Here is a 17,005-nt window from a genome sequence, read left to right on the forward strand (position 1 = left end):
AAAGCGTAATGTCTTGTTTAAGCATCTTATTAACACTGATGAGATGAGCTGGCTGGACTGAAAAACAACAATGTCAACGAAAGCTTACAGTACCATTCCTGATTTGATAAGTAGCAGTGTATCTCTAGATTTAGGTACCGTATACATTATTGTTGAATACACATATGTCGTTTGTTTGTTACGTAGTCGAATAGTGCGTTTGATAATGTCTGTATTTCTGCATTAGGCCCAATTCAGGTCTTATTTGGAGAAGACACATACAGTATCTCATATCACAGGGGTTTGCACTCCAACTTCCCTGTATGTTAGAGGTACTACGAGACACTTTTGAAACATTACGTTGTGTCGACAGTCAGCAAAATAACGTCTGATAAGAAATGGACTGACCAGCCGATTCTTAGCACACTCCCGCATATGGTCATTACCCATGTCCGGGAAAACCACTATCGTGCTGAGTATGGGTTTGTTACTAAAATAGTCTGAATTGCTGATATTTCAAATTTTACTATGCTTATGCCCAAGAATAAAGTACGATTTACTTGCGTTTGTTACTTAGGAACATGATGCAACCTTTCTCAAAGTGTAAATTAAATACCAGGCTCTGTTTTCTCGAAACCAACTTATAATACCCACATAGATTAGTAGGGGTAGGCTAATATATTTTTTTTCTTAGCAAGAAACAGACGCTGTGCCAGGATGTTATAATATAGTTTTACGATCACTAATACACCCCCTTGAATACATGAGACTTCAAAACAAAGCCGAAGGCTCTGTATGAGGCAGGTAGTTTTTTCCTTTGATGAACATCAAAAGAATTGAATCATCAGAGTTGGTTACAGGCACCAAATATAAATGTTAAAGGGGCGAAAAAAGCACAGCCAGATCGAGAGTCCTCCGAAGAGGTGGGGGTAAAGACACTAGCCAAAGTGCTTGTACCAATGTGAGCTACCTATTACCAGAGATCAACCCAATCGAGAGCTGTTACAAATCAGTGTATGAAATATCCCAGTCTAATCGGTCCGAACTATAACAACACGCTCCAGAACAAAGGAATATTGTGTAAACTTGTCCGTTAGATGTTAATTACCCTGTTGTCGATAAATTAGACTGAAATCTAGATTTGGTCAAGTGGCTTTCAACAGTGATAGTTTCTTGCCAAGCCTAAAAACTCATTACTGATGCATTATGTTCTGCAATTGAACAGAACTAATTTCATTAATTGTTAGTATATACCCTGCTAACTGTCAGTCTTACTGTTGATATGTATTTCATTTTGTGAAGCTGCGATGTAAAATACAGTAAAATATGAGGAAAATTTATATTTCTGGAGAAGACATAGAACTCGTGTGAATTGCATTGATGGGAACCAATAATCATGCCATCGTGTTCAGCTTGTGAATATGCCAGGTGAAGTTAATATTACATGTTGTCTGATTGTTTACAGGGAACCATATACCCTCTGGCTACCACAACGATCCTTTTTGAGGACAATATTAACTGAGCTTCAAAATGTGATGCGGATAAAAGCGGTAAGTTTTAATCCAGAGCACTAGTGTATGTAGAATGGTATATATCAGTAATGTAATTGGTGCCTTTTATTTTCATCTTCATTTATTTGTTTTCCTGCAGTATTGTGATTTGGACCCGATAAATACCATTTGATATCACACATTTATAATTATGTGTGGTTATGTCCCATTCCATCCTTGATACTCCAGGGGTTCTGATCACATGTGATCTTTATAGCCCTTGACTACTCATAGTAAAACTGGAGGTTACAGAACATAACAGGTAATTTAGTCCATTGATGGAAATCAAAAGAGACATATAACAGTACAGTGTACACTGTGGTTGAAGTTTGGCATCACTCTCTCTGTAGTTTTCAAAGGAAATTTTTGCTGGCCTGTGATTGGTTCAGATTTTGAGCCAACCATCATCAGATGGTGGGCTATTCAAATTGCCTTTCGTCCATGGACCGTGGTCCGTCCGTCAGTAAACAATTCTTGTTACCGCTATTTCTTAGAAAGCACAGAAGGGATCTTTCTCAAATTTCATATGTAGGTTGCCCTAGAACCCTAGTTGTGCATAATACATTTTGGGACCGATCGGTCAACAAGATGGCCGACCAGCGGCCATCTTGGATTTTGATAGTCAAGGTTTGTTACCACTATTTCACAGAAAGTACTGAAGGGATGTTTCTCAAATGTCATATGTAGATTCCCCTAGGACCCTAGTTCTGCATCTTGCATTTTGGGACCAATCGATGAATAAGATGGCCGACTGGCAACCATCTTGGATTTTGATAGTTAAAGTTTGTTACCACTATTTCTCAGAAAGTACTGAAGGGATGTTTCTCAAATGTCAAATGTAGATTCCCCTAGGACCCTAGTTGTGCATATTGCATCTGATCGGTCAACAAGATGGCCGCCAGGCAGCCATCTTGGGTTTTGATAGTAATTGCTATTTGTCTACAATTACTGAAGGTATATCTCTCATATTTCATGTGTGATTTCCCCTTGGGCTTTAGTTGTGCATAGTACCTTTGGGACTGATTGGTCAACTGGATTTGACTGCTGATTCTCAGAAAGTAATAAAGTGATCTGTCTTAAATGTCATAAGTTGTATATTTGAAAAAGTTTGAAAAGCAGGGAAAAGATCCTTCTTTCAATTGTCAGACATAGAATTGTGGGCGCCAAGATCCCTCTGGGATCTCTTGTTTCTTCTGAGCTGCCTTCAGTTTGCATTGTGATAGTCCAGGGGTGTAGAGATCATAAGTCACTGGATCTCCTGGAGTATTGAGGATGGTCCCATTTATATCATTTATTTTCAATATTGTACTCTGACATTTTTTACGCGAAATCTGAGATTGCCCCCAGAGTTAAATCTCACGTCAGGAAATATTTCTGAACATTTCAAGTCCTGGAAAAGGCAAGTACAAATATATTTACTCGCGAGTGGTACACAACAACTTCAAAACTCTGTACAAACAGCGACAATTATAAGCTGTGGTGGAGAACGGTTGTTGAAAATATATGACCATTTTGAGTGGAATGATGGATGAAGATAAGGATAACCCTGACCATGTTTTCCAAAAGATCGAACAATATTGTAATCCACGTAAGAATGAAGTGGCTGAGTCTCATAAATTCTGGACTTTGAAATACTTTGAACCATTCGACCAATTCCTTACCGAGTTGCGTATAAAAGCAGCATCATGTAATTTCCAGGAGGAGGATAGAATGCTAAGAGATAAAATTGTATTCAGTACTTCTGGAAAGGTTCAGCAGCTATTACTTAGAGATGATGATCTTGACTTGAGAAAGGCTGTGAAAATCTGTCAATCCTATGAGCAGGCAAACAAGCAAGCTCAGGAAATGAAGGAAGAAGGTGCAAAGGTTAACAAAGTAAACAAAGCACATGGAAAACAGAAGAAAATACAACACAACAAAACATCTGAAACTCGTCAACAGAAACAAAGCATGCCTAGTTATAGAAGTAATCTCAAACCATGTAAATTCTGTGGAACCAAGCATGAATTTAAGAAACATTTGTGTCCGGCATGGGGTAAAACATGTAATGCATGTCATGGAAGGAACCATTTCCAAAACAAATGTAGAAAGGTAAATACTGTTGGAGCCCAGGCTGAAACTGACACATATTCTGACTCTGATAGTGATGAAGTTTGGTTAAATGCTGTCAGCAAGAATACTCCTGAAAGGAAAATAGTCACTGCACTGATGGAGGTCAATGAGTGCAAAATTAGATTTCAACTAGACAGTGCGGCTGAAGTCAACACTATCTGCAGAAAATTTGTGAAAAAGGATCAAGTACGAAAGAGCACTACAATGCTGCGGATGTTCAATGACACAAAAATGAAACCATGTGGAGAAACAGAACTATTAGTCAAAAATCTGAAGAATGGAGAAACCAAATTGGTTACTTTCGTGGTAGTCTCTAACAAGCTACAGTGTCTCCTTGGATTAAAAACTATACAGCAAATGGGTTTAATCACGGTGAATGATGAACGATTCATCGCAAAAGTCAAAACCAGCTCAACAATACTTGGTGACCTAGGGGAAGCAACACTTACTGTTGATCCTGACATTACACCTAAAGCACTACCTAGTCGCAAAATTCCTATAGCTTTGAAGGACGGTGTCAAAGCAGAACTGGATAACCTTGTGGAGAGAGGTGTACTAGCTCCGATAAGCACACCAACGAGATGGGTGAGCCAGATGGCGGTAGTTCACAAACCAAATGGAAAACTACGTATTTGTATTGATCCCCAGGCGCTGAATGCTGCATTACTTCGGGAACAGTACGCACTTCCAGTATTGGATGATATTCTACCCAAGTTACAGAAAGCCAAGATATTTAGTAAGCTTGATGTCAAAGAAGCTTTTTGGCACGTGCGCCTTGATGAAAAGTCAAGCGAACTGACAACAATGATAACACCATTTGGGAGATACCGATGGAAAAGACTACCTTTCGGTCTTAAGGTTTCGAGCGAAATTTTCCAACGCAAGCTTACAGAAGCATTAGGCGATCTGGAAGGAACCTTCGCGTTAGCTGATGACATCATCGTAGCAGGATGTGGTGACACTGTCGATGATGCGAGGCGAGACAATGACCTGAAACTTGAAAAACTCTACAAGCGTTGTGATGACGTCAACATTGTACTAAATGACAGCAAAAAGGAAATCGGTTTGAGTGAAATTACCTTTCATGGTCACAAAATTACAAGTGAAGGTGTGAAGGCAGATGAAACTAAAGTGGAAGCGATTCTACATATGCCTAGTCCAACCGATGTCCCAGCTGTGAAGAGATTCTGTGGAATGGTTCAGTATATGGCAAAGTTCATTCCTAGTTTATCATCAAAACTAGACCCTCTTCGAGCACTTACGCGCAAAGATGCAGATTGGAACTGGACCTGTCAATGTGAAGACGCATTTAGAGAGGTGAAACAAATGCTGACTCAAACACCGGTGCTCGCATATTTCAGCCCTGAAAAAGAGCTAGTGCTACAAGTAGATAGTAGCAAGGATGGACTCGGAGCTGTATTGATGCAAGATGGACGCCCAATCGAGTATGCATCCAGAGCTTTAACCACAGCTGAAAGGAAATGGGCCCAAATTGAGAAAGAAGCATTATCTATCCTACATGGACTACAAAGATTTGACCAATATACCTATGGGAGAAAGGTTGTAGTGGTGAATGACCACAAACCATTGGAAACCATACTAAGGAAACCATTGTCGTCTGCTCCTCGTCGTCTTCAGGACATCATGATGAAGCTTCACAAATATGATATAGACTTTCGATTCTTAAAGGGAGAGAAACTAGTGATCGCAGATACTCTTAGTAGAGCTTATGGCGTAAACGAACGTCCACGAGTAATGATGCTCAATGAAGACATTCCGAAGGAAAGGCTTGATGAGATACGAATCGAGACTTCGAAACATTTGAGTGAGCTACGAGACACTATTGAATCTGGATGGCCAAATTCTAAGGATGCCTGTCCTGACACATGTAAGCCTTTCTATGATGTCAGAGACACCCTCAGTGTATACGATGAACTGATAGTAAAAGGGGAAGCCATCGTCATTCCTCAATCATTGAGGACCGATATAAAAAGGCAATTACACAAGTCACACCTGGGTTACGACTCGATGCTCCGTCGGGCAAAGGAAACAGTATACTGGCCAGGTATCAGAGCCGACCTAAAACAAATGGCAGATTCTTGCGAGGCATGTCAAGAACTAAAACCCAGAAACTCAAATCATCTTCTGCAGCAACATGATGATGGAGGAAAACCCTGGAACAAAATTGGAATGGACCTATTTGAGATTAACCGTAGAACTTACCTGGTCTGCGTCGACTACTACACTAACTTTATTGAAGTTGACTATTTACCGAATACCACATCTTCACAGGTAATTAGTGTGCTTAGGAAGCAGTTTGCTCGTTTTGGCATCCCGAGCAAAATAATCTCAGATGGAGGACCTCAGTTTACCTCATCAGAATTTCACAATTTCACAAAGAAATGGGAAATCTGTCATACTTACTCCTCTCCGAATCATCAGAGAGCGAATGGCAAAGCAGAGTCAGCAGTCAAAATTATGAAACATATGATGATGAAGTGTAACAAGGACAAGACTGACCAGTATGAGGCACTCATGGAGCAAAGGAACACTCCTCGACAAGAAACAGGACAAAGTCCAGCACAAATGATGTTTGGGAGACAAACACCTCGACAAGAAACAGGACAAAGTCCAGCACAAATGATGTTTGGGAGACAAACACAAACACTTGTGCCACATATAGATCGGAAACGCGAGTCAAAACTAAAGAAACGTGAACACAGACGTCAAACTATCAAGCGTTATCATGACAAAAGGGCTCGCGATCAGACACGTTTGAGAATCGGCCAGCCAGAACATCTACTTTGAAAGGAAATCTGGTGAACGTTGGATTCTGGGAAAGGTGATCAATGAACTTGGATCGCATACATACATCGTAAAATCTCAAGATGGTGGAACATACAGACGAAACAGATTACACATTCGTCCAACAAAAGTTGAAGCATACTGTCGCGATCAATCACCAATACGATTTTCTGAAAATTTGGCACCAGCGCCAACACCCATATCCAATCCAACAAAAGGTGCTGACATAACTACCTCACCTCAACCAAACAGTCAGCCTATAGCGGAAAACGATACAGGCAATCCGAAAGACAAGTCTACGGTTGAAGAAAACATCATAACAAGAGAAAAACCAATTCCAGCACCACGTCGTTCAGTCCGTCTACGCCAGGCACCTACATATTTCAAAGACTATGTTCGGCATTGATTTGTTTTTCAAAAACAACAAACTGTAAATACGTTCAATCCATGTTTATTTGAACTGTTATGAATTATTGAACGTTCGTGCTAGTATCATAGAACTCATTCGACGTTTTAGCTTAACCAAAGTATTTTCATGGACACTTTAAATCAAAGTATTTTCATGGACACTTAAGTCAAAGTATTTTCACTTTTATTAATTCAATTGGAATTAGAGACATTATTCTAGTCAATCTATTAATCTAGTCAGTATCAATATCTGCTGGTAATATGTTTTTATTTTTTTTTTAAAGAAAAGGGGATGTTGATAATATAGAAATAGTAACATTATTTCGTTCCGCATATAACATCACCCATTCCATAATATTACGTAACCTTGTTTACTATTGTGTGTACTTCCGGTTGTTCGAATACAGCATGGCGAGAACTAGAAGATGAGTGTTTGTTATGATTGAAACACGATATAAATCAAAGTGGTCAACATTTATATATGCCAAGATAAAGTACGATTTACTGAAATGTGTGCAGTAGAAGCGTTTGTTACTTAGGAACATGATGCAACCTTTCTCAAAGTATTACATCTATTATTAATTATTAGCCTGATTACCAGGCTCTGATTTCTCGAAACCAACTTATAAGTCAAAAAATATAATACCCTAAGTCTTACCTCTACTATATGAACATAGATTAGTAGGGGTAGGTTATTATATTTTTTTCTAGCAAGAAACAGACGCCTGTGCCAGGAGTTATATATAGTTACGATCACTAAGTTACACCCCCTTGAATACATGTGTATGTCATAACAACGCGGAAGGCTCTGTATGAGCAGGTAGTTTTTCCTTTGATGTACATCAAAAGAATTGAATATCAGAGTTTGGTTACAGGCACCAAATATAATGTAAAGGGGCGAAAAAAGCACAGCCAGATCAGGAGATCCTCCGAACACTAGCCAAAGTGCTGTACCAATTGAGCTACCTATTACCAGAGATCAACCCAATCCAGAACTGTTACAAAATCAGGGCAAGAAATACCCCAGGTCTAATCGGTCGAAACCAGTAAAATATGCTCCAGAACAAATGAAAATTGGTGTAAACTTGCCCGGTTTTAATGTTAATTACCCTGTTTTGGATAAATTAGACTGAAATCTTAGATTTGGTCAAGTTGTTTTCAAAATAAGTTTCTTGCCCTGAAATGAAAAAAGATTAAGATTTACAATGTTGAAAATTATGTTCTGATGCACATCATCATTAGACAGTACAATTGAATGTTTCAAAAGTGTCTTATCATGCTACACCTGTAATATTGTTGGGGTAATATACATATTTCTACCTTGTAGTCCACAATATATAACAACAACTAAACAACAAATTTACATATATAGATAAAGGTTAGGCAGAAGTCAAAGAAGAACTAAATAACATAATTGCATCCAGTTTAAGTGTATATTTTCATGTTTTCCCTCCATAACTGGTATATGTAATAACTGATTGATCGTTATTAGTCCAACAGCAACTATTCAGTTGTTATCTGTTTCTACCCAAAATTCATTGTTATTCACTTAACCTGTATATAATTATCATATCTAGATATGTTTATCATAAATATTCAACTTGGATTTAAATTGCAATGTTGATACTTTTCAGATATTAGAGATGATGGAGGAACAAAATTCTATACCAGTGTAAGTATTTTATTTTGTGAAGAGGTTCATCTTAATTTCTTTAATTTATGCCACATCATATGACTCAAAGATGTTTAATTAAAAGTATTTAATTTGTTTTGACCAAACTTTTCACTTTATGCTCCTGGTGTCTTTGATTTGACCAGTAAACATTTTGAAGTTAATATTACATGTTGTCTGATTGTTTACAGGGAACCATATACCCTCTGGCTCCACAACGATCCTTTTTGAGGACAATATTAACTGAGCTTCAAAATGTGATGCGGATAAAAGCGGTAAGTTTTAATCCAGAGCACTAGTGTATGTAGAATGGTATATATCAGTAATGTAATTGGTGCCTTTTATTTTCATCTTCATTTATTTGTTTTCCTGCAGTATTGTGATTTGGACCCGATAAATACCATTTGATATCACACATTTATAATTATGTGTGGTTATGTCCCATTCCATCCTTGATACTCCAGGGGTTCTGATCACATGTGATCTTTATAGCCCTTGACTACGCATAGTAAAACTGGAGGTTACAGAACATAACAGGTAATTTAGTCCATTGATGGAAATCAAAAGAGACATATAACAGTACAGTGTACACTGTGGTTGAAGTTTGGCATCACTCTCTCTGTAGTCTTCAAAGGAAATTTTTGCTGGCCTGTGATTGGTTCAGATTTTGAGCCAACCATCATCAGATGGTGGGCTATTCAAATTGCCTTTCGTCCATGGACCGTGGTCCGTCCGTCAGTAAACAATTCTTGTTACCGCTATTTCTTAGAAAGCACAGAAGGGATCTTTCTCAAATTTCATATGTAGGTTGCCCTAGAACCCTAGTTGTGCATAATACATTTTGGGACCGATCGGTCAATAAGATGGCCGACCAGCGGCCATCTTGGATTTTGATAGTCAAGGTTTGTTACCACTATTTCACAGAAAGTACTGAAGGGATGTTTCTCAAATGTCATATGTAGATTCCCCTAGGACCCTAGTTCTGCATCTTGCATTTTGGGACCGATCGATGAATAAGATGGCCGACTGGCAACCATCTTGGATTTTGATAGTTAAAGTTTGTTACCACTATTTCTCAGAAAGTACTGAAGGGATGTTTCTCAAATGTCAAATGTAGATTCCCCTAGGACCCTAGTTGTGCATATTGCATGTTAGGACTGATCGGTCAACAAGATGGCCACCAGGCAGCCATCTTGGGTTTTGATAGTAATCGCTATTTGTCTACAATTACTGAAGGTATATCTCTCATATTTCATGTGTAATTTCCCCTTGGGCTTTAGTTGTGCATGGTACCTTGGGACTGATTGGTCAACTGGATTTGACTGCTGATTCTCAGAAAGTAATAAAGTGATCTGTCTTAAATGTCATAAGTTGTATATTTGAAAAAGTTTGAAAAGCAGGGAAAAGATCCTTCTTTCCATTGTCAGACATAGATCATTCTAATTGTGGGCGCCAAGATCCCTCTGGGATCTCTTGTTTCTTCTGAGCTGCCTTCAGTTTGCATTGTGATAGTCCAGGGGTGTAGAGATCATAAGTCACTGGATCTCCTGGAGTATTGAGGATGGTCCCATTTATATCATTTATTTTCAATATTGTACTCTGACATTTTTTACGCTCTTTAATTTATTTGATACAGTCAAGGAAAATTGTACTGGTCCTTGGGCTGAATGTATTGGGATCGCTCCTCCTGTTGATATGGTGCCATGGATCGGACAGCATGGGTAAGGGGAGATAGTTATCTCAATGCTCATATTGCTTTATTATTATATAGCTTAAACAATATTCAAAACTTCCCTTTAGTACATTAATGATCATTTGTCAGAAATTGTCCCTTTGCCTTCTAAACTCAGCTTCTATTGCAGCTAACTGCTTACTACAAGTACACATGCTGGTACAAAAGAACTAAGGTACATCTACCAAGTGTTATATGTTTCTCCAGAAACTAAAATTGCATATTGTCTTATTTGTATGTATTCATTTTCCCAGGAAGTTACCAAAAAAAAGTTGAAAAGAAAATTTACTTTGAACGTGAAATTGAAAACAGACCTGATGAAATAGATAGTCTAGATATCTATGCATGTGTTTTGGTATAATTTACAAGTTACCCAATTATGTATGTACCCTTTATATGCCTTATTATATGGGCTCAAGAAAATTTAACAAGGCCAACTGTACATCAAAACTACATAAGATGTGTCATATGTACGGTTTCCTTTCTGTTTCAGCTCTCACTGCCTACACTTACCTGACTCTCTATGACATATTCACGTAAGTTTTTAAAGTGACCAAGACCATCTGACCGAAGGTCAGGATGACCTATTGTCATCGTGTTTCGTCCGTCGTCGTGCGCCGTGCGCCGTCCGCCGTCCGCCGTGCGCCGTGCGTCGTGCGTAAGACTATTTATACAAAAGCCTACTCCTCCTTCATCCTTTGATGGATTTCATCCATATTTGGTTTGAAGCATCATTAGGGAAGGACAATCATATTTTATATAAATGAGCCTGGTCCGACCCCTAGGGGCTGAGGGGTGGTGGGGCACCAAAAGGGCGAATTTTCTTATTTTAAGCTTTAAAATCCTACTCCTCCTTCATCCTTGGATGGATTTCATCCATATTTGGTGTGAAACTTCATTGGGGAAGAACAATCATATTTTATATAAATGAGCCTGGTCTGACCCCTAGGGTCAGAGGGGCAGGGCCTCAAAAGGGCAAATTTTCTTAATTTTAGCTTTAAAATCCTACTCCTCCTTCATCCTTGGATGGATTTCATCCATATTTGGTGTGAAACTTCATTAGGGAAGGACAATCATATTTTATATAAATGAGCCTGGTCCGACCCCTAGGGTCAGAGGGGCGGGGGGCCACAAAAGGGCAAATTTTCTTAATTTTAGCTTTAAAATCCTACTCCTCCTTCATCCTTGGATGGATTTCATCCATATTTGGTGTGAAGCATCATTGGGGAAGGGCAATCATATTTTATATAAATGAGCCTGGTCCGACCCCTAGGGGCTGAGGGGTGGGGCCCAAAAAGGGCGAATTTTCTTATTATAGCTTTAAAATCCTACTCCTCCTTTATCCTTGGATGGATTTCATCCATATTTGGTGTGAAACATTATTGATGAAGGACAATCATATTTTATATAAATGAGCTTGGTCCGACCCCTAGGGGCTGAATGGTGGGGCCCCAAAAGGGCAAATTTTCTTAATTTTAGCTTTAAAAACCTACTCCTCCTTCATCCTTGGATGGATTTCATCCATATTTGGTGTGAAACATCATTTGGGATGGACAATCATATTTGATATAAATGAGCTGGTCCGACCCCTAGGGGCTGAGGGGTAGGGCCCCAAAAAGGCAAATTTTCTTAATTTTAGCTTTAAAATCCTACTTCTTTCATCCTTGGATGGATTTCATCCATATTTGGTGTGAAACATTATTTGGGACGGACAATCATATTTTATATAAATGAGCGTGGTCCAACCCCTAGGGGCTGAGGGGTGGTCCCCCCAAAGGGCAAATTTTCTTAATTTTAGCTTTAAAAACCTACTCCTCCTTCATCCTTGGATGGATTTCATCTATATTTAGTGTAAAACATTATTGGGGAAGGATAATCATATTTGATGTAAATGAGCGTGGTCCAACCCCTAGGGGCTGAGGGGTGGGGCCCCAAATGATCAAATTTTCTTAATTTTAGCTTTAAAATCCTACTCCTCCTTCATCCTTGGATGGATTTCATCCATATTTGATGTGAAACATCATTGGGGACGGACAATCATATTTGATATAAATGAGCCTGGTCCGACCCCTAGGGGCTGAGAGATGGGGCCCCAAATGGGCAAATTTTCTTAATTTTAGCTTTAAAAACCTACTCCTCCTTCATCCTTGGATGGATTTCATCTATATTTAGTGTAAAACATTATTGGGGAAGGATAATCATATTTGATGTAAATGAGCGTGGTCCAACCCCTAGGGGCTGAGGGGTGGGGCCCCAAATGGGCAAATTTTCTTAATTTTTGCTTTAAAATCCTACTCCTCCTTCATCCTTGGATGGATTTCATCCATATTTGATGTGAAACATCATTGGGGACGGACAATCATATTTGATATAAATGAGCCGGGTCCGACCCCTAGGGGCTGAGAGGTGGGGCCCCAAATGGGGAAATTTTCTTAATTTTAGCTTTAAAATCCTACTCCTCCTCCATCCTTGGATGAATTTTATCCATATTTGGTGTGAAGCATCATTGGGGAAACACAATTATATTTTATATAAATGAGTCTGGTCTGAACCCTAGGAACTGAGGGGTGGGGCCCCAAAATGGCAAATTTTCTTAATTTTAGCTGGCTCACTTCCTGTTTTAAGGTTTCAGTCTCCGATCTCAATGAAAATTGGTCTATAGGGGTTTTAATTGATGCAGAACAACATGCAAACATTTTCGTAAAGATTTTGGTATTCCAAGATGGCCGCTGGCCCACTTCCTGTTTTAAGGTTTCAGTCTCCGATCTCAATGAAAATTGGTCTATAGGGGTTTTAATTGATGCCGAACAACATGCAAACATTTTCGTAAAGATTTTGGTATTCCAAGATGGTCGCTGTCCCACTTCCTGTTTTAAGGTTTCAGTCTCCGATCTCAATGAAAATTGGTCTATAGGGGTTTTAATTGATGCCGAACAACATGCAAACATTTTCGTAAAGATTTTGGTATTCCGAGATAGCCGCTGGCCCTTCCTGTTTTAAGGTTTCAGTCTCCGATCTCAATGAAAATTGGTCTATAGGGGTTTCAATTGATGCCGAACAACATGCAAAAAATTTCTTAAAGATTTTGGTATTCCAAGATGGCCGCTGGCCCACTTCCTGTTTTAAGGTTTCAGTCTCGGATCTTAATGAAAATTGGTCTGTAGTGGTTTTAATTGATTCAGAAGGGTGAACTTTAGGTAAGGACAATCATATTTTATAAAGGACCGAGGTAAGACCCATGGGGATAGTATGACCGAGGTCCAAAATGGGAGCTTTGCTGAAATTTGGCTTTAAAATCTGACTCCTCCTTATATTAATCCTTGAATGGGTTTCGACCATATTTGGATGAAGGGCTACCAAGTTTGTTCAACAAATGACATTTACCTTTTTCAGAAACTTACATATTCAACTAAGGAGTTCCTTGTATTGTTTTATATTAATCGTTAACCAATACTTTATACTGTGACTTTGTTGTTTTGTGCCATGAGTCAGATGACCGTTAAGGCCCATGGGCCTCTTGTTAAAGTGACCAAGTAGTTAAGAAGTCCTGACATATTACCACAAGCCCTCCATCCGCTAGTCAGTGGTTTTTCTCTGGGTCCGCCGACTTTCCTCCACCAACAAACCTGGCACGTCCTTACATGACCTTGGCTGTTAATAGGATGTTAAACTAATTATAATAAAACCCAAACTCTTCTAGAGAAAAAACTTTAAATTTGGAGTTATCTCCCTTCATTTGAATTAGAAGTATCTTTTATACTTAGTACATGTGTACTGTACATGTTGTATATGGATTTGTAACTTGTACCCCTGTAATGTGTAATTGTTTTGTCAATTTTTTTTTGTTTTCATGTTTTGTCCGTCGTCGTGCGCCGTGCGTCGTGCGCCGTGCATCGTGCGTAAAACTATTTATACAAAAGCCAACTCCTCCTAAACCCTTGAATGAATTACATCCATATTTGATGTGAAAAATCCTTGGGGAAGGACAATCATATTTTATATAAATGAGATAGGTCCGACCCCTAGGGGCAGAGGGGCGGGGCCCCAAAAGGGGAAATTTTCTTAATTTAAGCTTTTAAATCCTACTCCTCCTTCATCTTTAGATTGATTTCATTCATATTTGGTGTGAAACATCATTGGGGACAAACAATCATATTTTATATAAATGAGCCTGGTCTGACCCCCAGGGGCTGAGGGGTGGGGCCCTAAAAGGGCAAATTTTCTTAATTTTAGCTTTAAAATCCTTCTCCTCCTTCATCCTTGGATGGATTTCATCCATATTTGGTGTGAAACATCATTGGGGAAGGACAATCATATTTTACATAAACGAGCCTGGTATGACCCTTAGGGGCTAAGGGGTGGGGCCCCAAAAGGGCAAATTTTCTTAATTTTAGCTTTAAAATCCTACTCCTCCTTCATCCTTGGTTGGATTTCATCCATATTTGGTGTGAAACATCATTTGGGACGGATAACGATATTTTACATAAACGAGCCTGGTATGACCCTTAGAGGCTAAGGGGTGGGGCCCCAAAAGGGCAAATTTTCCTAATTTTAGCTTTAAAATCCTACTCCTCCTTCATCCTTGGATGGATTTCATCCATATTTCGTGTGAAACATCATTGGGGAAGAACAATCATACATTATATAAATGAGCCTGGTATGACCCTTAGAGGCTAAGGGGTGGGGCCCCAAAAGGGCAAATTTTCCTAATTTTAGCTTTAAAATCCTACTCCTCCTTCATCCTTGGTTGGATTTCATCCATATTTGGTGTGAAACATCATTTGGGACGGATAACGATATTTTACATAAACGAGCCTGGTATGACCCCTAGGGGCTGAGGGGTGGGGCCCCAAAAGGGCAAATTTTCTTAATTTTTGCTTTAAAATCCTACTCCCCCTTCATCCTTGGATGGATTTCATCCATATTTGGTGTGAAACATCATTGGGGAAGGATAACGATATTTTACATAAACAAGCCTGGTATGACCCTTAGAGGCTAAGGGGTGGGGCCCCAAAAGAGCAAATTTTCTTAATTTTAGCTTTAAAATCCTACTCCTCCTTCATCCTTGGTTGGATTTCATCCATATTTTGTGTGAAACATCATTGGGGAAGGACAATCATATTGGTAGCAACATTTACACTAGGGGCTGAGGGGTGGGTCCCCAAATTTTCTTTATTTTAGCTGGCCCACTTCCTGTTTTCAGGTTTCAGTCTCCGATTTCAATGCAAATTGGTCTGTAGGGGTTTTAATTGATGCTGAACAACATACAAACATTTTCGTTAAGATTTCGGTATTCCAAGATGGCCGCTGGCCCACTTCCTGTTTTAAGGTTTCAGTCTCCGATCTCAATGAAATTGGTCTGTAGGGGGTTTTAATTGATGCCGAACAACATGCAAACATTTTCGTAAAGATTTTGGTATTCCAAGATGGCCGCTGGCCCACTTCCTGTTTTCAGTTTTCGGTCTCTGATCTCAACGACAATAGGTCTATAGGGGTTTTAATTGATTCAGAAGGGGGAACTTTAGGCGAGGACAATCATATTTTATAAAGGATCAAGGTAATACCCATGGGGATAGTGCGGCGGAGGTCCAAAATGGGAGCTTTGCTGAAATTTGGCTTTAAAATCTGCCTCCTCCTTATATTAATCCTTGAATGGGTTACAACCATATATGGATGAAGGGCTACCAAGTTTGTTCAACAAATGACCTTTACCTATTTCAGAAACTTATGTATTCAACAAAGGAATTCCTTGTATTGTTTATGTTAATCATTAATCAATACTTTAGACTGTGACTTTGTTGTTTTGTGCCATGAGTCAGATGAGCGTTAAGGCTCATGGGCCTCTTGTTTATAAATTAATTTATTTAACTAATAAACTTCTAGACATTAACAGAAAAGCCATAAAATATATATACCGGGTTAGATGTTGATGGTCATCAGTTGTTGAGTAAGTGTCAAAAGATTTTCATTGTTTAAAATTAAAATCATATGCATTGTATATAGCTCTGTGGATCAGCATTATTTATGTGAGCCCCACCTATATTCTTCTCATACTTTATATTCGGACCATAATTTGCTTTACTTTAGAGTTTTGATTTGTCTGCTGAGTGTATGGGTCCAGATGCAGAAGCCTACACCAGCATACTCTTTTGGGTAAGATCATTGTGTAATTCAATCAACTATTTACCACATAAATCAAAGTCATTTAATTTATATTGTGTAAATGTTGCTACCAAAAATTAAAGGCCAAATATTCTCTGAACCATTCTTATATTTGGAAAGAGAATGACAAACACTTTCAAATGTTAATTGTAAACCAAATTCTATGACATTTGTTCTGATTTCTCCCTATATTTAACATTTTTACTTTTATCAGATATGAAAGATTTGAAGTGCTAGCAGTGTTTGCCTCTACAATGTTAGCCCAACTTGGAGCTTTATTTGTTATCAAAGAAAGGTTAGTTGGTTTATTGTGGCTAGTTCTTTTGACCTTTAAGTATCCATTACAAATTCTAAATTAATATTGTAAGTTTGAGTGATTAGTTCATGAGAGAAACATATCTGTTACATTGTTTTTGTGTCGCCTGCAATGCAATGGCGACACTTAGGTATCACTACACCTCGAGGTTGATGTTGATGTCAGCATCTAGGAAAAGGTTTGCCTGGGATAACAACTTATCCCGGATAAGTATTTTTTGTCCAGTTTCAACCAAATTTTTACTTTATATTAATGAGATTAAAGTAAGT

At 38.7% G+C, this 17,005-nt stretch overlaps 1 protein-coding gene across 1 annotated transcript in view; it reads left to right on the plus strand.

Annotated features, from left to right (window-relative positions):
- Window positions 1-17,005, plus strand: part of LOC138318464 (zinc transporter 6-like) — a 29,890-nt gene continuing 12,885 nt past the window's right edge. The window contains exons 1-7 of the mRNA XM_069260828.1: window positions 1-134; window positions 8,489-8,526; window positions 8,718-8,801; window positions 10,163-10,247; window positions 10,752-10,794; window positions 16,346-16,411; window positions 16,635-16,715. Of these exons, the coding sequence (XP_069116929.1) occupies window positions 71-134; window positions 8,489-8,526; window positions 8,718-8,801; window positions 10,163-10,247; window positions 10,752-10,794; window positions 16,346-16,411; window positions 16,635-16,715 (461 nt within the window). The 5' untranslated portion in view covers window positions 1-70. The remainder of the gene's footprint in view (window positions 135-8,488; window positions 8,527-8,717; window positions 8,802-10,162; window positions 10,248-10,751; window positions 10,795-16,345; window positions 16,412-16,634; window positions 16,716-17,005) is intronic.

The sequence above is a fragment of the Argopecten irradians genome, chromosome 3 (genome assembly GCF_041381155.1).
Source record: "Argopecten irradians isolate NY chromosome 3, Ai_NY, whole genome shotgun sequence".
In the NCBI taxonomy this organism is placed as follows: Eukaryota; Metazoa; Mollusca; class Bivalvia; order Pectinida; family Pectinidae; genus Argopecten; species Argopecten irradians.